The 23,517-nt window shown below is 43.5% G+C and overlaps 1 protein-coding gene across 2 annotated transcripts in view; it reads left to right on the top strand.

Moving 5' to 3' along the window:
• The first annotated feature begins 2,013 nt into the window (after positions 1–2,013).
• The window catches only part of LOC147642102 (E3 ubiquitin ligase BIG BROTHER-related-like), a 45,173-nt gene continuing 23,669 nt past the window's right edge, over positions 2,014–23,517 (top strand). Inside the window, exons 1-3 of one of the 2 annotated variants that reach the window (XM_086802918.1) lie at positions 2,014–2,569; positions 2,977–3,181; positions 3,279–3,316. In XM_086802918.1, the coding sequence (XP_086659044.1) occupies positions 2,471–2,569; positions 2,977–3,181; positions 3,279–3,316 (342 nt within the window). In that variant the 5' untranslated portion in view covers positions 2,014–2,470. The remainder of the gene's footprint in view (positions 2,570–2,976; positions 3,182–3,278; positions 3,317–23,517) is intronic. The other variant, XM_086802926.1, reaches the window with a different exon arrangement.

Below are 23,517 nucleotides of genomic sequence, written 5' to 3'. Positions count from 1 at the left end.
CAATAAACACTACTTTACTCTATCTAAGAAATGTCTTTATGATAGATTTCTTCATCACAAATTGCTTCATAAAAATGTAAATCTTTTTGTTTTCCTAGTATTTCTTATAGAGAGAGTTTGAAATTTTATTTCAAAATTCACCCCTACCTCACAAAATTAAACCTTGCATTCAATTTCTTTCACTTGTTTTTTTAAAATATTAGAGCCTTCATAAGGTGTTGACGTATTTTCCTCCAAAGTCCTCCACCTTAAGTGTAATAAAAGAGTGAGCCCACAATTTCGATGAAGTCATGAAAATTCTATTACAAAATCATCAGTCTAAATTTAATCAAAATCTCAAGAAATTCTATGTGATTTTAGTTTTTTTTTCATTTTCATCATCTTGTAATTTCTTGACAGAGCATTACATGAGAATATAAGTATCTTCCTTTATCACACACCATCATTCGTCTCTTCTCTCTCTCACTCTATCTCTTTAAAAACCATTTGCAACTATGTGTCACATGACCCCTATACATTGCTTTCTTCTTTTGATGATTCAAGATTCTAAATTCCCAAATTTTTCTATAATGACAAGGCCACTAGTCATGTAAAGGTTAGAATATCTTTTTAATTATAGCCTTTTAGTTGCCTAATTAATATATTTTCAAAGACATCATATAAGTTACTCTTTGAAAGTGCCTAAATGTGACTAAGTTTCATTAGAAAATACAAGAAAAATAAATTTCCTTGAATTTTCTTTTTAACAAAGAGCCCAAAAATTGGCAATTGAAAAATGCAAGCATGCTGTACATATTGATTATGCCATACATACCGAAGAAGCTCATTACAATCATAACATTAGCATGCACTCTTCTAATAAGGCTAGGTGCATTCTTAATTTTTGCATAACCTCCTTATGCTTAAACTCTTTATGCTAAAAATATTGATTGTAGCTCTTTTTGCCACGAACTTATCATCTATGAGGGCCTACTTACAAAGGGTTTATGCATACCCCCCTTCCTTTCCACTTATTTCATGTTTTGCTCTCTCTCTCTCTCTCTCTCTCTCTCTCTCTCACACACACACACACACACACATACACACACACACACACACACACACACACACACACGCGCGCATGTATGCACACATGCACGCACGCACATACACACATATGTGCGTGCGTGCATGCACACACAATTAAGCATTTGAAATTCTTTGGTGTGAAATTTTAATTGAACATCTCTTGAATATTAAAAACACACGCACTATTATTATTCTTTGAGCCCCAACAACTATTTTGGCTTTCTAACATGCTTTACCTTTGGTTGTGATGTACACTATTTCATTTGAAAGGTACAATTGCATTAACTTTACATGTCCACTTCTATCATCAATCTGCTTTTAAAAAACTACGATGCTACATTTTTTATAATGATAGCATGCCACAAAAATAGAATCGTTTGACTTGTTAACTAGAGGCTTTAATGGATACCTTGCATCAAGCTTTACTTTTGTTCATACAGTGACTTTGCAATTACCAAAGTTGTTGTGGGTGTGAAAAAACCATGAAATGTATGGTGGCCAATGGATAACACATATCCTTGTGAGAAAATGAAGGGCATGAGTGTGTGGGAAATGGATAACAAATAAAATCACTTAGAGGGGCACACTGAACAATAGTGATGCATTATTACCATGAAGGTCTATTTCGAGAAAGGAGGCGAGGAAGGAGAAAGATGAACCAACACATACAAGATCCCCCCCATCCCCCTTCCCCTTTTTCTTAAACCTAGGACATTATTATTGGGAATACATTACAACTTGGTGTTGATCACCACCACATAAATATGTAAATGTGGCATGGGATTGTTCTCTCCAGTAAGGTTCACAAGAGTGCGCTTGCCTAAATAAATTGTTGAGGGGGCAACCCATGATTGGAAAAGTGGAATGTCCTCATATTTTGGGTGTTGACATTATATTGTAGCACACAAAATTTGGACATTATATTGTAGCACGGTGTGCCCAAGAAATGCATTTGCTAGACAATAAACTTGTAAGGATTGCTGGCCCCTCGTAGCTTAACCACCAAATGGTCTACAAGGATGCTTTGGAACATGCCCTAAGCTTGGTCACAGGCAAAGTGAGCCTTCAAAGGGTCTATCCTTTGATTGCGAGCTAGTTGATTGTAGTTGTCTGAATGTCACACAACCAAATGCCAAGAAGGTGAGTCATTGAGGGAAGGGAGAGAGAGAAAAAAAGAGTAGGGGGTGAGTCGTTGAGGGAGTCATAGGGAAGAACAAGAAAAAGAAGGTAAGGTGTAGGTGGTGTGTGGTGGCAAATAATTTTGTGCCTAGTGAGTGATGTTGGATGGATGTTGGATTGCGTTGTGCGCAACCTGACACTCCATATAAGAACCTATACGTTAAACTCACCTTAGAGCCACATTAGAGGAGTGGGATACCATACCTATCTTGGGTTTCCAAATATGGAGGGTTCGGGTACTCACGAGATGGTGCAAGTGCATTTTGTGGACGATCCCGGAGAGCTTCCCACTGAGCTCGATGCTGAGGCTCTCCAAGAACAGGTTTGCTTATACTTTGCCCTAAAGCTCCCCATCTTAGTCTAGAATCTTCTTGTTATTCAAACGCCTCTGTCTGACATCCCCAACAACAGCATTGGCAAGCTACGCTAATGCCAAATCAACCTTTTCCCTTTCATGTCCAACTAGCCCTTCATGTTTGATGTCCTCGGTTAGCCAGACTTTTCTTCGTTTTTCAATGGTTATGTTCAATCAACCATCCTACTCCTTGCGTGGCGATGACCTCTAATGTTAATTACGAGTCCCTATTAACGTCGAGTCTTATGTCCATCACACTCACAATGAATGTGGAGTCTTGACGTAACCATGCACAGCGGGGTTAGCCAATTTCTAGAGCGTTCTTATTATTTATAAGAAAACAGCATACTCAACCTTCTTCTTTTAACAAGCAGGATAGAGGTCAATTTTGGTCCCGATTGCAGAGTGCTTCCAATCATTTCGAGGCATTTGATGGGTGGGCAAGTAGCAGTTCCGTGTTTCCAGATCACCAGAACTTGAAATCGGTTTTACAGCTGAAAAGAGATGAAGCATTTTCCCGGGCTCTACAAGATGCAGATGACCAGGAGCAGTTCATGATAATGTTGTCTCTTCAAGAATGTAAGCCTCAGTTGATGGCTGATTGATGTTCACACCTTTTTTTGCTGATCACTATTACGACTCCTTACAAGTGTCGAATTATGGCTGAACTATGCAGCAGATGAAATGCCTCACATCGACAGAAACATCAGACAGGTAATGGGTTTGCCAAGCAGGTGTAAACTTGCCTTTGTCTTTCTGGATTATCATTGCTAACTACATCAATATCACTTTTTTACAATTGAATTCTTTCTCAATATATAAATTCTCTTGAAAGCACTGTGTGATTCCATCTTTTCTATAATGTTGAGATTTATAGGTCTCAAGATGTGAACCCACACCCCCTTCTGGGGTGATTCGATAGCCAGTTGGGCAAGGGCTGGCTGACTATGGTTTGTCTTGTTACCAATAGTATGGTTGCATAGTTGGTTTGGCTGATATCCACCATGTCTTGTTGCCTCTTGGTCATGTGCAACCCCACTTGAGTGCACGGTGACATGGCAGTAACTGTATATGCAAGTTTTGGGTTATTAATGTGCACCGTGCCTTTTGTGACCCCCAATCCAGGGACCAGTGCACTGGATGTGCACTGTGCCTTTTGTGACCGGTAGTTCCATGCAGTTGTATGTGTGCAAGCTCTGCATGGTTTTGTAATTGTCATGACTCTCCTACAGCTTGTGAATCCTGCCTCGTGCATGCTCCTGCTGGTGGTGTTTGTGGACTCACCCCCTGGCCGAGAGTTAGACGAGGAATCAAAGAACTAGAGGGCTTATTTGTAGGGTTACTTTATGCTCTTTTCATAGTCGCCATGCTCGACTAGCCCCCATGACTAGTTATTGAACCTGCATTTGCTGCCTGACCTGCCTGATCGCCTTCCCAGTCTGTCTAGATGGGAACTATTGCTGTGTGACAAGTTGTTTTACTATCTTGAATTGTGCATCCTACCTCTTACATGCTCTTGCGGATGCTCTGTGGACTTGCTTCCTAGGTGAGAGTCAAATGAGTAAGAAGGAATTGGAGGGCCTATTTATAAGACTGATTTATGCCCTTTCTCTTGGTTGTCAAGCTTGACCAGCCTCGACCAGCTACCCAATCTACGTTTCCTGCCCAACTTGCCCAGTCTGTCTACATGGGCTCTGTCCTTTGTGACAGGTGGTATTGCTATCTTAAAGTGGGCATCCACACCTTGCATGATCTACACTGATATCTAGTGCTGAGCTCTTGGGCTAATAAGGTGCCATACATCTATACCTGGGGCATAGTGATCATCACTTAACCCAAATGTCACCAGCTTGATCCCTTGCTTCTAGATTTAGTGGAGTAGAATCTTGGAAGATGGGAGATTGTCCAATCAATACTGCATTTGCATTATGCATGTTTGCTTGGGCATGACTTGTATACAAAAACTTGTGTTTTCAGGTGTGGACATTGCCTGGTTTTTAATGTCTGTGAATGTCCATGGATGAATGCCAAGGTAACCTTGTAGGCACGTGGTTGAACCTGTTTGATGCCTAACATGTGGTTTCCATCGGTTTTGCAGGTGGTAAGTATTGCCCCTTGGGCCATTTTCTTTCTTATAAGGGTTTATAACTAATGTGTGCATTGATTGGTACACACTTCATTAAAGTTTGGGCGGACAGCTTATAAACACGAAAGTTAGTTAACAAATTGGGTATCTCTTTTAATAGAGAATGCAGGCACCCATCATTTGGGCGCTCCTTTTCTTGTGTAGGTTGTGGGGTACTTCTGAATAGGGGGTGGGGCTGGTTGGTGGCCCACGACTAGCTCAATGGTTGGCACACAAGTTGGGCACAATATAAACCTATTCTATGGTTATTTTGATGATGTTTTTGGACCTGAAAATGGATGGCTGACCTAAAAACGACTTGCCATCCTATCCCTATATAAAGGAGGTCATTGTAAGATAGTTATTTCATAGATATCTTAGGCATCTCTCAGGTGTTGGCAAGAATCCGCGCATAGAGGCAGCTCTAGGTACAAACCCAAGCATTTGGAGAACACAACTAAGCTGTGGAGTCTAGAAGAGTAGCAGTGACATCGTCCTGTTTGTTGCACTATAGCAAGTGCCTGATTCTGTCCACTAGGAGGGAACCTTACTTGCTCCTGAGAAACAAGGATAGATGCCTCCTCCAAGAGGGAACCCATATCCTCGGCAATAGCACACCTCTACAAGCAAGCCTTTGTGCCATTGATGATCTGAACACTCCACAACCAATCTCCAACACTTCTCCAACGGAACAAGGTACGAGGAACAAACAACCCCCTCTCAAAACTGAGAGAGAAAGGGGCTGGACAATAGCAAACAGTCCACCAAAACTTGCCAGAAAACACCCACAAACGAGGTAGATCCATCGAAGAAGAGGTAGGCTGAAGATGCCACAAGTCTGTGACGCTCCACATGCGAAGAGGGGGACCACGAACCGCTGTCGAGGGCTCTCTCCAAATGCCAACACCACGAAAGCACAGGACCGAGCATACGGGAAGAAACAGCTCCATTGCTGCCCAAGGCTGAAAACACAGCCCATGCACTACCAACAACAATGGATGATGGTGGAGAAGATTGCAAAGGAGAGAGAGGTGCTGCCACCACAAAAACACAGCCACCAAAGCTAAAGCACAGCACCCGAGAAGAGAAACGCAGTCACCAATGTGAAAAACGCAGCCTTTAGGATGAAAATGCAGCAACCAGAGGAAAACACAGCCTTCAGGAGAAAAACGCAGCCGCCTGGAAATTTGTACAAAACACAGCACTCTGCTACAGATGTAGCAAAAACGCAAGCCTTCTTTTGCTCCCAAAACGCCAAACTTCTTGCAGCAAGGAAACTCACCGCCGCTGCCTTGAAGTGCCGGTCACCTAGCGATTGATACCATGATAAAGTTGCACAATGCGGAAGCAAAACATAGGAGATAGGGAGAGCAAAGGAGAGAGAGACATCAGACAATGAACATCATGTTATGTAGCAAGAGGCTTTTATAATGGCACTATCAGGCAACAGATGGTGTAGAACATGTGCTTGTCAAATAGGTTAGATGGATAACGAGTGAATACGGGAGGGCCCCTTTCATAGTGATGCTGGGAAGCCGATTGCCTCTAGGAGCTGGCCGATAGCCCACGACCAACTAAAAAGGAAGAAAAATAGGATAAAACCCATAAATAGGCATTTCCCCAAATACACTGAGATGCATAATTTCTAACAAAGGTTCATGCATGAAACTTGTGTAGTATAACGCGTAATTTATGATATATTGTTGCCGATCATAGGAGCATAAGAGCCAGGCAAGTTGCTTCAAGCAAAGTAAGATCACTGCAATGGCACAGTCAAAAGCCTTTAACATAGCATAGTAGGATGATCTGAATCCACCAAAAGCTAAGCAATAATGCAGCTACATTATTGAGCTAGTGTGCAAGAAATGGATAAATATTAGAGTTGAACGAAACTTCTGAAACGTGCACTTGAGACAAGTTGAGATTGTCTTCTTGAATTGTCCGGGAAGAGGTTATGTACACATGTACAAATGTAGATAGTGGGGCAGTAGAGTGAACAAAGTTCTTCACACCACACTGTCTAACTATGGACGATCTTGATACTAGTGACAAGCATCCAATGTCAAGTATGTGACATAGTTGCAATGAAAGGCATTTCAAATGGAATGAAACCATTTGTTCTTTGATGTGTTTTTTTCAGCATTTTTTAAAATAATGCTTTTAGACTCAAGCACCAAAACCCAAAGCACACACGTTTTCACATCCAATGTGGAACACATTCAAATGCAAGCACAAACAGAGTAGACGTAACCCTATCTATATATTATGCACAAGAATGATGTACAAATGAGTGTTGAAAATACAAAAGATATCCAGAAGGTGATCTCTAAGAGAGCCCAGACAGCTATCCCACATTGGCTATTGCAGATTTAATTCTAGCTTCTCCCCAATTGCCTTTGAGCTCCATAATAATGGGATGATAAACAATATCTCCCGCTTGGGTGCCACTTGGAATACTAAACCTAATTATGTGCAAGTATTGTGTAATGGGGGAGCGTGGATCGCAAAGCACTTAACCATTAACTTAATTAAATTAAACACACAATTAAGTATAAAATAAAATGCCAAAAATAAAATGCAAGTATTGTGTAATGGGGGACCGTGGATCGCAAAGCACTTAACCATTAACTTAATTTAATTAAACACACAATTAAGTATAAAATAAAATACCAACACCACACTGAGAGATGAAGATGGGTCGCCCCCCTCCCCCACACCCTTAGTATATTTATTACCAAGCAGTATTTTTAGTACAAGATTTTGTGGGTGATCAATAGACCACCGAATTTCTAGTACAGCGGTATGATGAAAACAATATCAAACAAGCGTGCCAATGTGGTGGGTTCATTGGGATCCTTCTACCAACAAGAGAATCCTCATCGTAGGCGTATCTGGAACACATGAAGTTCCTCCTAAAATACCCTAGTTCTCTCCTCGAGCTCTATCTCAAAAAAAATGGAGGGACTTCGTCCCGAAGTACTCTAGTTCTCCTCAAGCTATCACCAACCTAGACATTTCCAGTGTGAAACAGGGTTTGGTTGTAACTCGCCCGGGAAGCGCGGGAGTGGGCGTTCATCGCTTTGACCATGAGCATAATTAAACATTTCGGCATTTAATCACAGCCATTAAACAATCCACAAAGCTGAAAATAAAAGTTGCACATATAACACCCCATAGAGGCCGGAATGGGCCAACCCCCCCCCCCCCCCCCCCCCCCCCCCCCCCTTGGAGTATTTCATTATCCAAGGAGAAATATAACATGTACAAGCTTTGAGGGCCTTACTCTCCCCATGGGAGATGCTGGATTATCCATATACAATCATAAACTTGTCCTTCATCCAACTCCAGCATGTACCATAGCCTAACCAAGCATTTACAACAGTTAAATCGTGTACCCAAGCATAGATCACAATATTTACATGGCTTGGAAATTCCATTGGAGATTGCAAAAATAACATCTTTCCCTAAAATTTAGGAGATGATATCTTTGCGTTTTCCACCACATGAGAAATACATGTAAGCACCATGTAGAAACCTGTGTCATTGCTCGATCTCTCCCAAATCCTCAAGAGTTCGCCATACATACTTTCCACTTGTTACTTGAGCTCCAAAGCCCATTTCTATGTCTTAAGAAATCGTCTCGAGTGCGTGGACCAAGCTACGAACACTTGGTCCTCTATACTGTTGGTACTCTGGCCACATACCTTGGAGGAGAGTTGGGCTCAAGTGTGTAACATAAAATAAGGATCACTCACATGCATAGATATCCTGGTGCTCCATAAACATTTCTGCTACACATAGTTTATAGGCATTTCAGCCACCAATAGTTTTACAGGCATTTCGGCCATCAATAGAAATCCTCGATCCATGAGATAACCATGAGTTTCATAAGTCCAATGCATCCCAAATAAAGGGAACCAAAAGCATAATCCATCTCAATAAAGGGAGCTATGAAAAGAATTCATCCCATTAAAGGGAGCCATAAGTCCATAAAGCCATCAAATTGAAGAATGTCACAGGGTTCTCTAGGTTCTTGGTTTAGGTACAACACCCTCTCAGTAGCGGAGCGAAGGTACAGGGCAGGTATACGATCCTATTGGACAAAGTTTTTGGTGCCAGACTCATGTTTCGGGCGTGTTACGGGCCCCGTTTCGTCTCTGTAGGGTATTTTCGGCAATTTTTTGGAAGTTCTGGTAGAGAACTGTTTCTGCTCGAAATCTGGTTATTGTAGTGCAACAGTGCATTTTGGAAGTGCAGACAGGGTTTGCACATGTATCGTTGATACTGGGTGTATGTAACTGAGGGGGTGTTCTTCATGTACGACTGCCCACAAGGTTCTCTAGGCCAGACTGCGGTGGCCTACACTCTTTAGAGACACATCTGTTTGTCAAATGCTGTAACAAATGCCAAAGGTTTGCCCTTAGTCCCAAAGAATGATCGGATACCCCTAACCTAGTAATCTCGGAAGAACCATTTCAAAAATGGGGTTTAGACTTCGTGGGTCCCAGTAGCCCACCTGCTAAGGGAAACCATAAACATTCCATCATCGTTGCCACATATTACTTCAAGAAATGGGGTTGACTTCACGGGTCCATTAGCCCACCCACTAATTGAACCCATGCATATTTCATCATTATTGCTATATATTACTTCAAGAAATGGGCCAAGGTCAAAGCTACGCAAAAAACCAACGCGAGATCTATCACCAACTTTCTCTATGAGAATGTGTTTACTCGCGTTGGTTGCCCACTAGAAACACGGTACACATTTTATAAATGAAGTGGTGGAGTTCTTGTTCAAAGAGTTCCTTTTGGTGCACAAAAAGGCGACACCTTACTATGCACAAGAGAGAAGAGTCAAAGCCAAAAGAACAAACAAGACATACACTATTCCCAACAAGATGGTAGAAGTATTAAGGAGTGATTGGGAGAACAAGTTGTTCTCTACTCTATGAGCCTACCGCACGGCATACGAGGTGAATGTTAACATCACTTTTCAACTTCCATTTGCGCTTGAAGATGTAGTGCAAATGGAACACTTTGTTTCAAGCCTCTCAATTGTAGCTAGACATAACCTCAAGGACATGTTCGAGTGAAAAAGATAGCAAAGTGTGCTACGATAGGTTTGGTAAATGAAACCATGTTAACCAAAGTAATTAACATACTCTCCTTCCTAATGGTGACCACATCCTTGAGTCACCTAGATCGGTGGTGAAGCTTGTTGTCAAGTTGGAGAGGTGTGGATGGTTCAAGATGCTGGTGTGCAAGGTTAAGTGATAGATTCAAGATTGATCCACTATCGGATGCAGTGCATATTGGTGATAATGTTTGGAGGAACCATGGCTTACATCTCGCCATGGTTCCTCTGTCCAGAGATGTAGCAAAAGGATTATCTAAGCAAGGTTAGTTGCAAATGTACGTGTTTGTGCGTACCATGAGGTGCAAGATGTGAGAAAAAAAGAAAAGAGATTCCCTTAGTGAAATATACAACTGCCGTGCATGGTCAATGATAAAAGTTATTGCCCATGTGTACGTTCCTCCAATCTCGAAGTTTTCTTCAACTTGATTATTTTCTCTTTTTTTTTTATAGCTTTCTTTGACTATTACAAATGGTTAGATTAAATGTTAATGTGGACGAGATTGGCGAATAAGATGGTTACGAACAAGTTAAAGTTGTCCATGATAAATGAAGAATTTAGAATAACTTGTATGGCATGTACTCGATATGCGAGTCCAGGTGATGGGTCGTACCATGGGCCAGATTTGTGCTCACCATTATCTGCCCACCTAAAAAAGTACTTAGAGGGTTCCCATTGACGACGTTAGCTATGTGTACATGCATGCTCTTAACAAATCAGGTTTGGTTAATTGCGGAGGTGTGGGTGTAACTGGTCCAACATGGCCAAATAGATTCGAGTGATTCTTAACGCGTTTTGAAGTGTTGTGACTAATCGACCCTTTTACTTTGTGATAAATACCCATTATATCTCAACCTAACCAGTATATATCTGACCCTCAAAGACTTGCGTATACCTGGATCATTGCCAAGTGTTTTGAACACTGCCTTGGCTCTTTGTACAACAAGATTAACAACAATCAAAATCCCAAACTCCTCATCAAGGGTCTGCTCTAGGCCACTATCTCTAGTAACAAAGGAATGCCAATTAAAATGTCACACATTATGAAAGACTGATCCACCATTTTTTCCTTCTTTCGTGATACATGTGATTTTATTAAATTTTCAGCACTTGTAGTGTACCACTAAATGATGTCAAAATTTATGGCATTCTGTCTGATTCTTCTTGACCGATAGACCCACTACTAGAGGACTCTCTCTAGTCCACTAAGCACATGTTATTACTACTCTCCGTTCGTTGTAGCCACATTGTTGCTTACATCAGTCTCTATGGAATCCTTCACTGAAATACCATCTGTAACTTGGTTGAACACAATGCTAATCAATACACTTAAATACACTAAGATTTGATGGACACTTGCTCAAATACAAGAAGTAAATTGCTGAATTGACAAGAGACACACAATGAGTCAAATACAAGAAGTAAATTGCTGAATTGACAAGAGTCACACAATGAGCCGGAACGGCCGACCCCTCCCTCAAATAAAGTATATTGATCTTGGGAGAATCAAGTACATAGTGTCATGGGCCTTTCTGACCAGATTTCCATACCAATGCCTATGAATACAATATTGCAAACAAGTGGTTGTCGTTGTAGACTTGCAGTCCACACTACCCTCTCAAGTGCCCATGTTCCCTACCATCTGCTCTCTATTGTTCCACCAACACATGGTAGCAAAAATCTGCAAGAGAGCACGTAGGACAAGAGAACACTACACAGGGTATGTGATCTTGTAATCCGGTTCCTCCCTCCTGCTACTTGCTTCCATATTTAAGCATTAAAGCTTACCAATTGCAAGTAGAGTCGATGACAGCGGAAGTCTTCGCGATGGAAGTCCTTGGAGTGAAGAGATCTTTGATTTGTCGCAATTCTTCGCGACAAAAGTCTTCAAGAGGATGAAGGGAACCTTGGGAAAGCTTCCCCTGTGGTTCAACTTGAGAAAGGAGGGCTGAAATTAGGGTTTTTAGCCAAAAGACCAGAAATTACAGCAATAAAGAGAGTTGTTTTGCTGAATTTCAGTCATTGGGAGTGTGTAGGAGAGTGATTAGCATCCGGAATCACTCTTGGAAGCTTGAAAATCACCTTAGCAAGCTTGGAAATGGAGTTGGGAAGGAGAATGTGCAGAAAAATGTAGCCCAACAACCCTCATGAAGGAGGCGCCAATTTCTAGAGAGAGGAGGAGGAGAGAGGTGGTGAGTTGTCCAGTGTAGGTGGCAGGTAGGTGCTTTGTGGAGCAAGCTAGAGTGGACACATGGCTGGTTACTCCCTTTGTACAAAGCGGATAAGGTCTGGGCGGTGGACATTGGGTTATGTCCACCTCGGGACATCAGTGTGTGTAAATGAAACTCGCGGCGGGTGCCCGGGGGACTAGGGCCTTTGACACACTTGTTGATACCATCAATGCATATCAAAACACTTAAACATGGCCACAACCTTAACACATATCCATCATCACTTTGCATAAAACATAAAAGCTAGACAAAACATCCATAAATGCTGAAAGTGGAGCTTGCACGTGTGACACCGCATTGAGGCCGGAATGGGCCGACCCCCCCCTTGGAGTATTTTATTACCCAAGGAGAATAATATCATGTACAAGCTTTGAGGGCCGTACTCTCCCCACGGGAGATGCCGGATTATCCATATACAAGTGTCATAACATAGCCCAACACGAGGCTACCAGGCCGGAACATAGACTGTAGAAATGCCGAGCCAACAACATAATCCATATACCTCCGTGTGGGTATTGATTCTTCCCCAAAAACCACGGGTCTTCATGCAATAGAGTTGGTACAGCAAGTACAACTCTCCATTCAACCGGTACAGCAGGTACAATGGCTAGTACAGCAGGTATAGGGGTTGGTACAGCCGGTACAGTGGCTGGTAGTCGGTATGGTGGTTGGTACAGCAAGTACAACAAGTATAAATGTTGGTACAGCATGTACAGTGACTAGTACAACAGGTACAGTGGTTGGTAGAGTAGTAGAGAAGCTGGTACAACCGGTACAATGGGTGGTACAGTCGGTTCAATGGCTAGTACAGCAAGTACAAGGGCTAGTACAACAAGTACAAATGCTGGAAATCATAATAAATGATTAAATACCCTTGCCTTCAGTATTTCTTCACGATGGAAATCTCCAAAACAGTCCCCAACAGCCGGTATTCTTCATGGGCAGCCTTCAAGAGAGAGAGAGAAAGAGAGTAGCCATCATTAGGGCAGCCTGTAACGGTGGTAGAGGCTAGTGTGCAGCAAGAGAGCCTCCATTAATGAAAAGAGAGGGCTCCAATTTATAGATTTGGGCCTCCCATGAGCTAAAATGGCAAGAGAAGGCTACAATGACAAGTGGAGAGCCACACAATAGCTGAAGTGACAAGTGTGAGGCCACTTGTCTCACTTTGATCCACTTTTTGACAAGTGTCAGGCCACTTGTCTCACTTTGGTCCACTTTCTTGCCACGTCCCAATCTAAGAGATGGGTCCTTCCATAAACTTTATCTCTAAAAATATCCCAACTGGTAGACATTTTGTCATAGGCACTTTGCCAACTCTTGGTATCTGCTCAATTCCAGATGTACTGACGCGAACAGAATTTCCTCGGAGTCGGGCCAAAAATAGCAACTCTCCTAAATTTTAGGAATGTGGTCCTTTGTATTCTAGGATAATCCCCCATTCCCAAAGCTTGTACTTTCCAAATATTTAGGCATCCTGGAGTCCACCAGACCCCTTTCATACTGGGAAATGTCCAGGCTAGTGACATCCTCCCCAGCTTCTTAAAAGTTGTCTGCAACTTTAAGCTTCAAGCCATATATTCAAGATATAATCATGTCCCATTAAGTGGGGGAGACGAGACCGTCTCAAAATCATGTCCCAAAATAAATGGGCGAGAATTCCATGGAAGATATGCTAGACACAGACACAAGAGCCAATTGTGTCTCAATCACCAATATCAATGAGATAATCATATACCAATGAAAATCACGAACCAGGTGCTAAGACACTTAAATAAGTGCCATTCACACAAGAAACTAGTGCCTCGCACAGAAACATGTGCTATGCACACAAACTGGTGCCATTCAAGAGCACAAACCATGGTGACAGATATGCTGGTTCTCTTTAGTTCTGAAAATCCTTTCTCTCAATCCCAAGAGTTCCCATGTTCTCCCATACAATCCCAACTCTGATCAACAAGCATGGTGTGGAAACAATGAAACACTCACTCCACAATCGCAACACGAATCCACGTGTATGGTGGAGTGTTCATTGAATTGTCCTCTCACAATCCCAACATGAATCCACATGCATAGTGAGATGAACAATGAACCTCTTGGCCTCTGTATGGGGAGATAGTGATTCTAATATGGCTTAAAAATAAATAAATCCATGTCCCAAATAAATGGGCGAGACAAAATAGTCCCATAAGTCCAGATATCATAATCCAAGCTCAAAGCACACAAACATGTGCCAATCTACATGACCCTTGGCGTACACATAAGTCCCTTGCCAACTAGGTATCATGTCCACTTTACCACTTGCACTCCGTGTTGGTACTCTGACCACACACCTTGGATGAGTGGTGGGCTCAAGTAACAAGATAAAACAATCACTCATAGGCAGAGATAGCCTGGTGTTCCATAAGCATTTCTACTACACATAGTTTATAGGCATTTCGGCCACCAACTCACACTACCCTCTCAAGTGCCCATGTTCTCTTGCATCTGCTCTCTATTGTTCCACGCACACATGGTAGAAACAATCTTCAAGAGAGCACGTAGGACAAGAGAACACTACACAGGGTATGTTGTGCTTGTCACTACCCTTTGAAGTGCCCATGTTCCCTTCCATCTGCTCTCTATTGTTCCACCCACACATGGTAGAAACAATCTTCAAGAGAGCACGTAGGACAAGAGAACACTACACAAGGTATGTGAACCATGAGTTCCATAAGTCCAATGCATCCCAAATAAAGGGAGCCATAAAGAATAATCCATCCCAATTAAAGGGAGTCATAAACATAATCCATAAACCTGAGGATGGATCCAAATGGCCATGCTTAATAGCAATGATGGTAAGTGTGGTCCCCACTTGAGATCTTCTCTCTTCCTTATTGATAGGAGGAAGCCTCTGCTTCCAAGAAAGCCTATGCTCTGATACCAATGAAACTCGCGGCGGGTGCCCGGGGGACTAGGGCCTTTGACACACTTGTTGATATCATCAATGCATATCAAAACACTTAAACATGGCCACAACCTTAACACATATCCATCGTCACTTTGCATAAAACATAAAAGCTAGACAAAACATCCACAAATGCTGAAAGTGGAGCTTGCACGTGTGACACCGCATAGAGGCCGGAATGGGCCGACCCCCTCCCTTGGAGTATTTTATTACCCAAGGAGAATAATATCATGTACAAGCTTTGAGGGCCTTACTCTCCCCACGGGAGATGCCGGATTATCCATATACAAATGCCATAACACAGCCCAACACGAGGCTACCAAGCCGGAACATAGGCTGTAGAAATGCCGAGCCAACAACATAATCCATATACCTCCGTGTGGGTATTGATTCTTCCCCAAAAACCACGGGTTTTCATGCAATAGAGCTGGTACAACAAGTACAACTCTCCATTCAGCCGGTACAGCAGGTACAATGGTTGGTACAGTAGGTACAGGGGCTGGTACAGCCAGTACAGTGATTGCTACAGCCGGTACGGTGGTTGGTACAGCAAGTACAAATGCTGGTACAGCATTTACAGTGACTAGTACAGTAGGTATAGTGGCTGGTATAGCAAGTACAGAAGCTAGTACAGTCGATATAATGGGTGGTACAGCCGGTTCAATGGATGGTACAGCAAGTACAAGGGCTAGTACAACAAGTACAAATGTTGGAAATCATAATAAATGATTAAATACCCTTGCCTTCAATATTTCTTCGTGATGGAAATCTCCAAAACAGTCCCCAACAGCCGGTATTCTTTATGGGCAGCCTTCAAGAGAGAGGGAAAGAGAGTAGCCATCATTAGGGCAGCCTGTAACGGTGGTAGAGGCTAGTGTGCAGCAAGAGAGCCTCCATTAATGAAGAGAGAGGGCTCCAACTATGCCATATGTTTACAAATAATAATCACAATGAAAGTGAGTATCAAGAAAAAGCAAGGAGAACTTTTAAAATATGGATTATGAAATACGCAATTAATTATTAAGGATGCCTGCACCTCAACTTATAAATATTACATTTAAAAAAATAAGGGCCAATTGTCATGCGCTATTATGGATTTTCAGGTATTGGAAAAGATCGGTGAGGTGGCCTATCGTTTGAAGCTACCAGATCACTGGAAGATTCACAATGCATTTCATGTGGGTCTACTTAGACCTTTTCGTGGGGATGTGCCTGAGGATGTATCAGATGAGGCTCAGCCGGAAGTGGAGGAACTTGATGAGGTTCTTATTCCTCCTCCTGAGCAAATACTGGCACATAAGGAAAGAAAGGTACGAGGTAAAGTTTCCCGTCGCTATCTTGTGAAGTTCAAGAACTATTCATCGATGGATGTGAAGTGGATGGAGGAGGGTGACTTAGCAGATTCACCTCAGGTATTGTAGCTTTATTGTGATGCCTTTGAGTTGGAGCCGACTCTTGCTACGGCTCATTCAGGTTCAGCAGAGCATAGATCTGGAGCATTGCCTGATGCTCAAGAGGGGGGTAACACTTCCGCTCCCTTGATACAGACAGGCTCAGATGTCATTTAGAGGTTGCTTGGTGCAGCTTTTGTCTCACCCGAAGGTACTGATAGCTGACATCTGCTTATGGGACTTCTGTGATATATGTGTACTAGTCACATTGGATGTTGTGGTTGTGTATGGTTCACAGTGGTATACAACTTGGACTATTACTACACCATTGGTTTGCAGTGAATGTTGTTACATATGCATGGCTTAGAGAGATTGGGACGTTGATCTTGCCATATTGTACTTTTCGCTTTTAGTTGGATCACATGGTTGATATCTTACTGTATTGGGCAACCTTTGTTATCAGTGTGGTTCCGCTTGGATGTCTTGCTGTATCACCAGAATGCAATCGAGGACACTTGCCATTTTTCAAGAGGGGGGTATGTCATGACCCTGTGAATTTGTGCAGCATAAGTGTGAGCATGGTGGTCGGTGAGCAAGATATATGTTTAAGGTTTATAACCTTGTGGACAACCCCATGTGTGGATGTTTAAGGTTTATAACCTTGTGGACAACTCCATGTGTGGAGGAGACAAAAAGGAATAAAAGTTTAAAGGTTTATAACCTTTATAAAAACTTTTTTTTATGCATCGTGGCCCCTAGGTTAATTTGGGGGCCTACACTACTTTTGGAGAGTGGAGCTAGCACGCTTCCCCTCTCTCACTCTTGCTTTTTGGAAAAGGGGAGCTGGCGGGCTTTGCAGGAATACAAACAGACGTAGTTGCATATCACCGTGGGACTTGCTTTTTGGAGAGAGAAGGTTGGCCGGCTGCAGTACTACAGTACACACCATAGTCACATGGGATGGGGACGGGGAACGGCAAAAGGCGGGGAACGGGGGGGGACGGGGACGCCATATGGAATATGCAATTTATTGACTACAAAGCACACTAAATAAAATAATATTTATGTTTTTACACTTTGAACTTTCAAGGCATCACTTTAAATGTACAATACGTGGCGCAAACACCGAACATGCGCTAATAAGTACACCGACAAAGTTCAAACCAATATATAAGCATGGAATGATGATCGCTATCAAATAACAAAAGACTAGTGTTGAGTCAAGACTCAAAAGTAAAAACAATGAAACATAGCTTAAATGATAAATTATAGAGCCTGCAATGCTCAATCGAAGGGTGGAGCGTGAGAAGTACTGGCGTCATGATCATGGTTGCCTACATGACCAGTCTGAAAGGTAGTGGCATCGTCCTCTGGGCCCTGTTGTGTCTCCACCTGCTCATTTCCCTCCTCTTGCTCCATCTCCCACTGAGTAAAGGGATCTGCCTTTTCAGTCACACCCTTGCAAAGCATTCGCAAGTTTGCGCTTACAAAGATAAGATCATTGGCCTTTTCTACACCAAGGCGGTTCCTCTTCTTTGATGCAATATGGCTGTAAGAACTACAAAACTGCTCCAAACAAGAGGAGCTTACAGCTTGGCTGAGAATGCGGATAGCCAAGTGTTGCAACTCAGGCCCATCTGAACGATAGTCTTCCCACCACAAAGCAGCCCCAACCTTCAACCTATCCTCCTGTTGCATCCGCACAACCAAAAGCACCACGAAAGGACCTGTATGCAGCAAGCTGGTCTCTGATTTTGCGCCTAATGCCTTCATCTGGCACTAGACGATCCAAGATGCGCCCCCAACCATCATTGACCTCTCTGTCACTCTCCTGTCCATTACCTTGAAACTCAGGGTCCACCATATATATGCAGCTACATGCAAGGGAGAGGCATCGGAGTTCCACCTCGTCACACATAAGGAACGAATCTCCTTGTATGTGTCCTCATCGGGCTCTAACTCTTGGAACTTCTCTATCATTCTATCCATCACCTCATACACCTTCCCAATGCATGGCTGCATAGCATCTACAAGCCTCAACAAGTGGACAATAGGCCTCACCATAGCATCAATGCGTTTCACATCCTCCCAAAAGGAAGTGCTCTTTGCATGCTCCCTGCATAATATGCCTATGGTTGTCGAAGCCAATGTAGAAGTGGTGAACTCGTCTCGCTGATGAAGAGCTGCCTCAAGTGGGCCAGCATCCAGAAGTTGAAGGCAAATCAGGTGTTTCATTTGAGAAGTGAGAGCCTTGATTTCTTGGAGAACTTGTGGCGGAGGAACTAGTGGTTCAAGACAAATGTTACCATTTGATTGGCCTCCTGAATGATAAGCTCAATCCATGACATCTTTCCAATATCCTTTAAAAGATTGTTCAAACAATGTGCCATACAATATGACACAGTCATGTGTGGATACATGCCCTCAATAATAGCTCCAGTTGCCCTATTTGCGCCCTCGCCATCTGCAACAAAACCCACCACACATTTTGGGCCCATGAGCTCAATGCCACTTGCCCACTCTGCTGCAAGCACGTCTGCACTCTTCCCTGTTCCTGAGGCATCATGTGAAGCAATAAAGTACATCTCGCTGCAGGAATATGCAACGAGACCATGGATGGACCACTTTCGTATGTCACTCCATCCATCTGCAATGAGTGACACTCCATTCTTTACCCATAGCTACTTTGTGTTCTCTGCAGCTTGCTCGACAAGGTGCTTCTCCTTGTCGAGCAATGTGGTGCGCAAAGACTCTGGTGATGGGGGGATGTGGTTTGGACCATACTCCCCAATCCTCTTCACCATAGTCTTGAAGTACTTAGATCTGATTACAAAAAGAAACAAGTGAACTCTCAAGAATGGAACTTAGAAAAATCATGTCAAGAGGGAAGAGTCAAGGCTTACCTAGCAGTATGGAAAGCAATATGGTCATGGAACAAGAAACGAGTCACAACGGTATAAACCTCTTCCTTCTTCTTAGGATCCCAACTTCCCTCAAGTGTACTCTGTCGCCGCGCGGGTGTGGGCATCGTAAAGGAACCTACACCATGTGGCCGTGGTGTAGATGTGGTAGATGCACCCCCTAACCCTGAAACAGACCCCTCGGGTGGTGTCACAAATGCTGCAGGATCCACAGCCACACGTGCCGGCCTTGCAGCCCTCAAAGCCTCATGCCCGGCAATGCGCTCAAGAAGCTCCCTTCTCTTCTCTGATGTGATTCCCGTGCTAAATCGAACCTCGTGCCCGGACTCATGCATAAGGTGGGCTCTCACTTTGTCTGACCCACTCGTCTGCCTATAAGGACGTGAACCTCCTCCACTTCCAGGGCGGTTGGCATTAACCTCTTCCCACCATGACCAACCGTCGGTTCTTCTAGCACCACCACGACGTGCGGAGCCGAAGGTTTCTTGTGAAGACGATGCCATGAGAGAGGGTGAAAGTTGAGAGAGAGAGAGAGAGAGAGAGAGAGAGAGAGAGAGAGAGAGAGCTTAAGGCTTAAGTGGGAAGGCCAAGCACCTTTGAGAGAGAGAGAGAGAGAGAGAGAGAGAGAGAGAGAGAGAGAAAGCTCTCAAGGCTTAAGGCTTAAAAGTTAAGAGGCTAGAGCCTAGAGAAAGCTTGCGGGTTGAGAGAGAGAGAGTGAGAGAAATGAAATGAAATGAAATGATTATTAACGTCTTCAGAAGGCCAAAATGACCTATGAGACCAAAAAGGTTACAACAATTGGTGGATCTGATACAATGTCTGTGTAAGGAAAGCTAAAAACAACTAAACAACTAACTGAAAGTGAAACAACTATGAGGAAAAGTACGGTACTGGGAGCTCCTAATGGATAACATCTGGGAGGAAAACTCCAGCAACAAAGGTAAGCATCATACACATCACTATCCAAAGATGTCTCTCATCGGTCGATGGCGGATATCCTCAATGTCCTCCATGGAGAGTGAGGGAGTGGAAGAGAGAGAGAGAGAGTCTAGAGAGAGAGAGAGGGGGAGTGGGAGAGAGAGAGAGAGAGAGAGAGAGAGAGAGAGAGAGAGAGCTTGCAGCAGTAGAGAGGTCTACTGTTTCGGCTCATCAGTGGATATTTGGGATTTGTCCTCAAGTCATTACTTCGGACAGTCACCTTGTGATATTCCATTTCCTTAGATGGACAAAACTTTGGCATATTTGGACTACACGGAATGGGTTCATCTTTGATTCCTTGTCTGGAATACATGGGCACATTCTACGTATCCGCGGTTTGCTGCTTTGGCAGTTTTCTTCTCTTCTCTCAGCTCAGCTACTACTGGATGGAGATGTTATTTCGTTATGGTCTACGGGGGCTCGGCTGGCTCATCTTTGATGCTTTTATCTGGGATGCTTATTTGGCTAGGAGGCTTTCTTATTAGTGTACAGGTTTGCATGGTCATGATCCTTTAGAGGATCTTTTGTGGGGATTTTTTTGGGGCCATAGGTTCTGTGTGAGCCATGTGGCTGATGTACATTTTTACATATAATATAAAACACCATTTCACGAAAAAAAAAAGAGAGAGAGAGCTTGCTGCTTAAGCTCAAGAGTGGGAAGAGGGAGGGGGGCGGTTGGCCAAGAGTGAGAGAGTGGGAGAGAGAGAGGAGAGCTCAAGCCTTATAGGCGGCTCCAAGCATGGTGTGGGTCACAGTGCCAACGGGAGAAAATGGGAAGAAGCAACAGCCATAAACAACCGAAAAAACGGCGGGAAAAAACCAGCCAAAAAAAAAGGCAAAAAAATAGCAAAAAAATCACACGTCCCGGCCGTCCCGTTCCAGACCCGTCCCCGACAAGCTATTCCCATTCCGCCGTTCCCGGGACGCCGTCCCCTGGTGACGCAGATGCCTGAGGGGTCCCCACATCCCCAATCCTTGTGAGAGCGCCATGTCGTTTCGGGACGGCGTTTCTGCGTCTCGGCCCTCCGTCCCCTCCGTCCCCTGTGACTGTGGTACACACAGGCACATATTTAATCTCTCTCTTTGGCTTTTGGAGGGCTGGCTGGGTGTTGCGCTACAGTGTATGCGCCAGCTGAATCTCCCTTTTTCCTTTGCTTTTGGCAAGAGGTTGGTTGCACTGCTGTACATACAGGCAGAGCTGGACACAGGCATGGACTGTAGGAGGGAGTGCAAGGCTGGACAGCAGGTTCACCCACAAGTGTTCTCTCTCTCTCTCACGCGTTCAATCTTGTGCTGGACTGCAGGCGGCTGCAAAACAAGAGGGCAGGACAGAACATGGTTTTTTCTCACGCCTCCTCTCTTGTGAAAAGCGACACAAGGACTGTAAGTTTCTCTCTCTCTTTGTGAGCAGGTACTGCAGGAGGTGTCACACTTAGTCTCTCTTTTCACTGGCTCGTGACTGTTTCGGAGTCGTTTCTCTGGCCCTTTGTGAGAGGAAGGGTTTGCAGTTCGGAGGGTGGAAACAGGGCAAGTTTGTGGACTGATTTGGAAGAGTTTGTGGACTATTTTCATGGGGGGCTGAGTTTGTGGCTATGTGCATGGGCCAATTAGATGCATATGCAAGGCCTCATGGATGCACTATCTTAGCAGATTAGAGGAGATAACAGTGTGGTGTTTTTGGGACACAAAGCTGTGTGTAACCTCTATGCTAAGAGGTCCAGAGGATTGGCAGATTGGACATGCAGACATACAAGCCATGAATGGCCGTGTTGTACTCATTTAAACTTTTCCATTGAATTTGAATAAAGAAATACCGAAAGGGACGCCAAGCTTTGGGACCAACAGATGTCGTTCTTCTTTTCGTGTTGGAGCACTCTAGCGCCCATATATTTGTTTTATCTGCTGGACTACAATTGGTTTGGGTGACTGCTAGTCTACCACACTTTGGTTTCTACTAGAGGCCGGTTTCATAAACCATGAAGAATAAAAAAGTAATAGCTTTGTAACCTCGATGATACTTAGCTCTTCTTCTTTGCGAAAACATCATGAAGCCATGAGACAAATAGAACTCCATTATAGCTTGCTTGAGCTTGAGACGCAACTTCCATAATACAAAGACAGAAGATAGATGCATCCTCACAGACTCTAAGAAACCATAATGTTCACTTCCAATTATGCCTGGTACTGCTATGTATAATCCTACCAATGGCCATAGTATGCATCCTAATAAGATCGTTCTCACATAAGAATGAGAGAAAGCCTTACGCTCTGATACCAATGTAACTCGCTCAGGAAGTGCATCGCTTTGAGCATGAGTATAATTAAACATTTCGGCATTTAATCACAGCCATTAAACAATCCACAAAGCTGAAAATAAAAGTTGCACATATAACACCGCTTAGAGGCTGGAATGGGCCTACCCCCCCCCCCCCTTGGAGTATTTCATTATCCAAGAAGAAATATAACATGTACAAGCTTTGAGGGCCTTACTCTCCCCATGGGAGATGCGGGATTATCCATATACAATCATAAACCTGTCCTTCATCCAATATGGCTACCATAGGTACACAAACATGTATAAGAATCCACATGGCTCTTCTATACGCGCATAAACTTGTATGACAGCGCATATGGCTCTTCCATGAGCTCAAAAAACGTGAAAAACCAGTACATGTGGCTCATCCATGAGTGCATAGATACATCTTGCATCTCTTCTCCTGTTAGACCATGAATAAAGAAGAGTTAATGGACTCCTCAAAATGTCATCCTCATGCCAACAATCTCTGCCATGAATGGAGAGTATAAACCTCTCCCAAGACGCTCTTTCAAGAGGATGCACCAAGCCCTCATGTCCACCTCTTTTATCCGTTGGCATCTCAACCATGTTAAAATCCCCACCAATAATCCAATGGTCGGTAAGAGGCATCAGTGTAGTGAGAGATTTCCAAAAGGCAATCCTCTCACCTCTATTGTTAGGAGCATAGAGGTTGAGAACACCAATGCGTGTAGTACCCTGCATAAGAAGGATCCATTGCGCTCTCGCAGGCAAAATGACACCATGTCCAATGATGCAAGGCAAGATCAAAGCTGAAACAGAGATACAGACACCACCCTTGGTACCAACAGCCGGTGACCAAAAGGTGTGTCCCAAGAGAAGCTTGCGTGATCTCCCACATTGCTAGCATCCA

Source organism: Cibotium barometz, chromosome 1 (assembly GCF_041138505.1).
Source record: "Cibotium barometz isolate CiBa-2024 chromosome 1, ASM4113850v1, whole genome shotgun sequence".
Classification (NCBI taxonomy): domain Eukaryota; kingdom Viridiplantae; phylum Streptophyta; class Polypodiopsida; order Cyatheales; family Cibotiaceae; genus Cibotium; species Cibotium barometz.
This window is presented reverse-complemented; position numbering and strand designations above follow the sequence as displayed.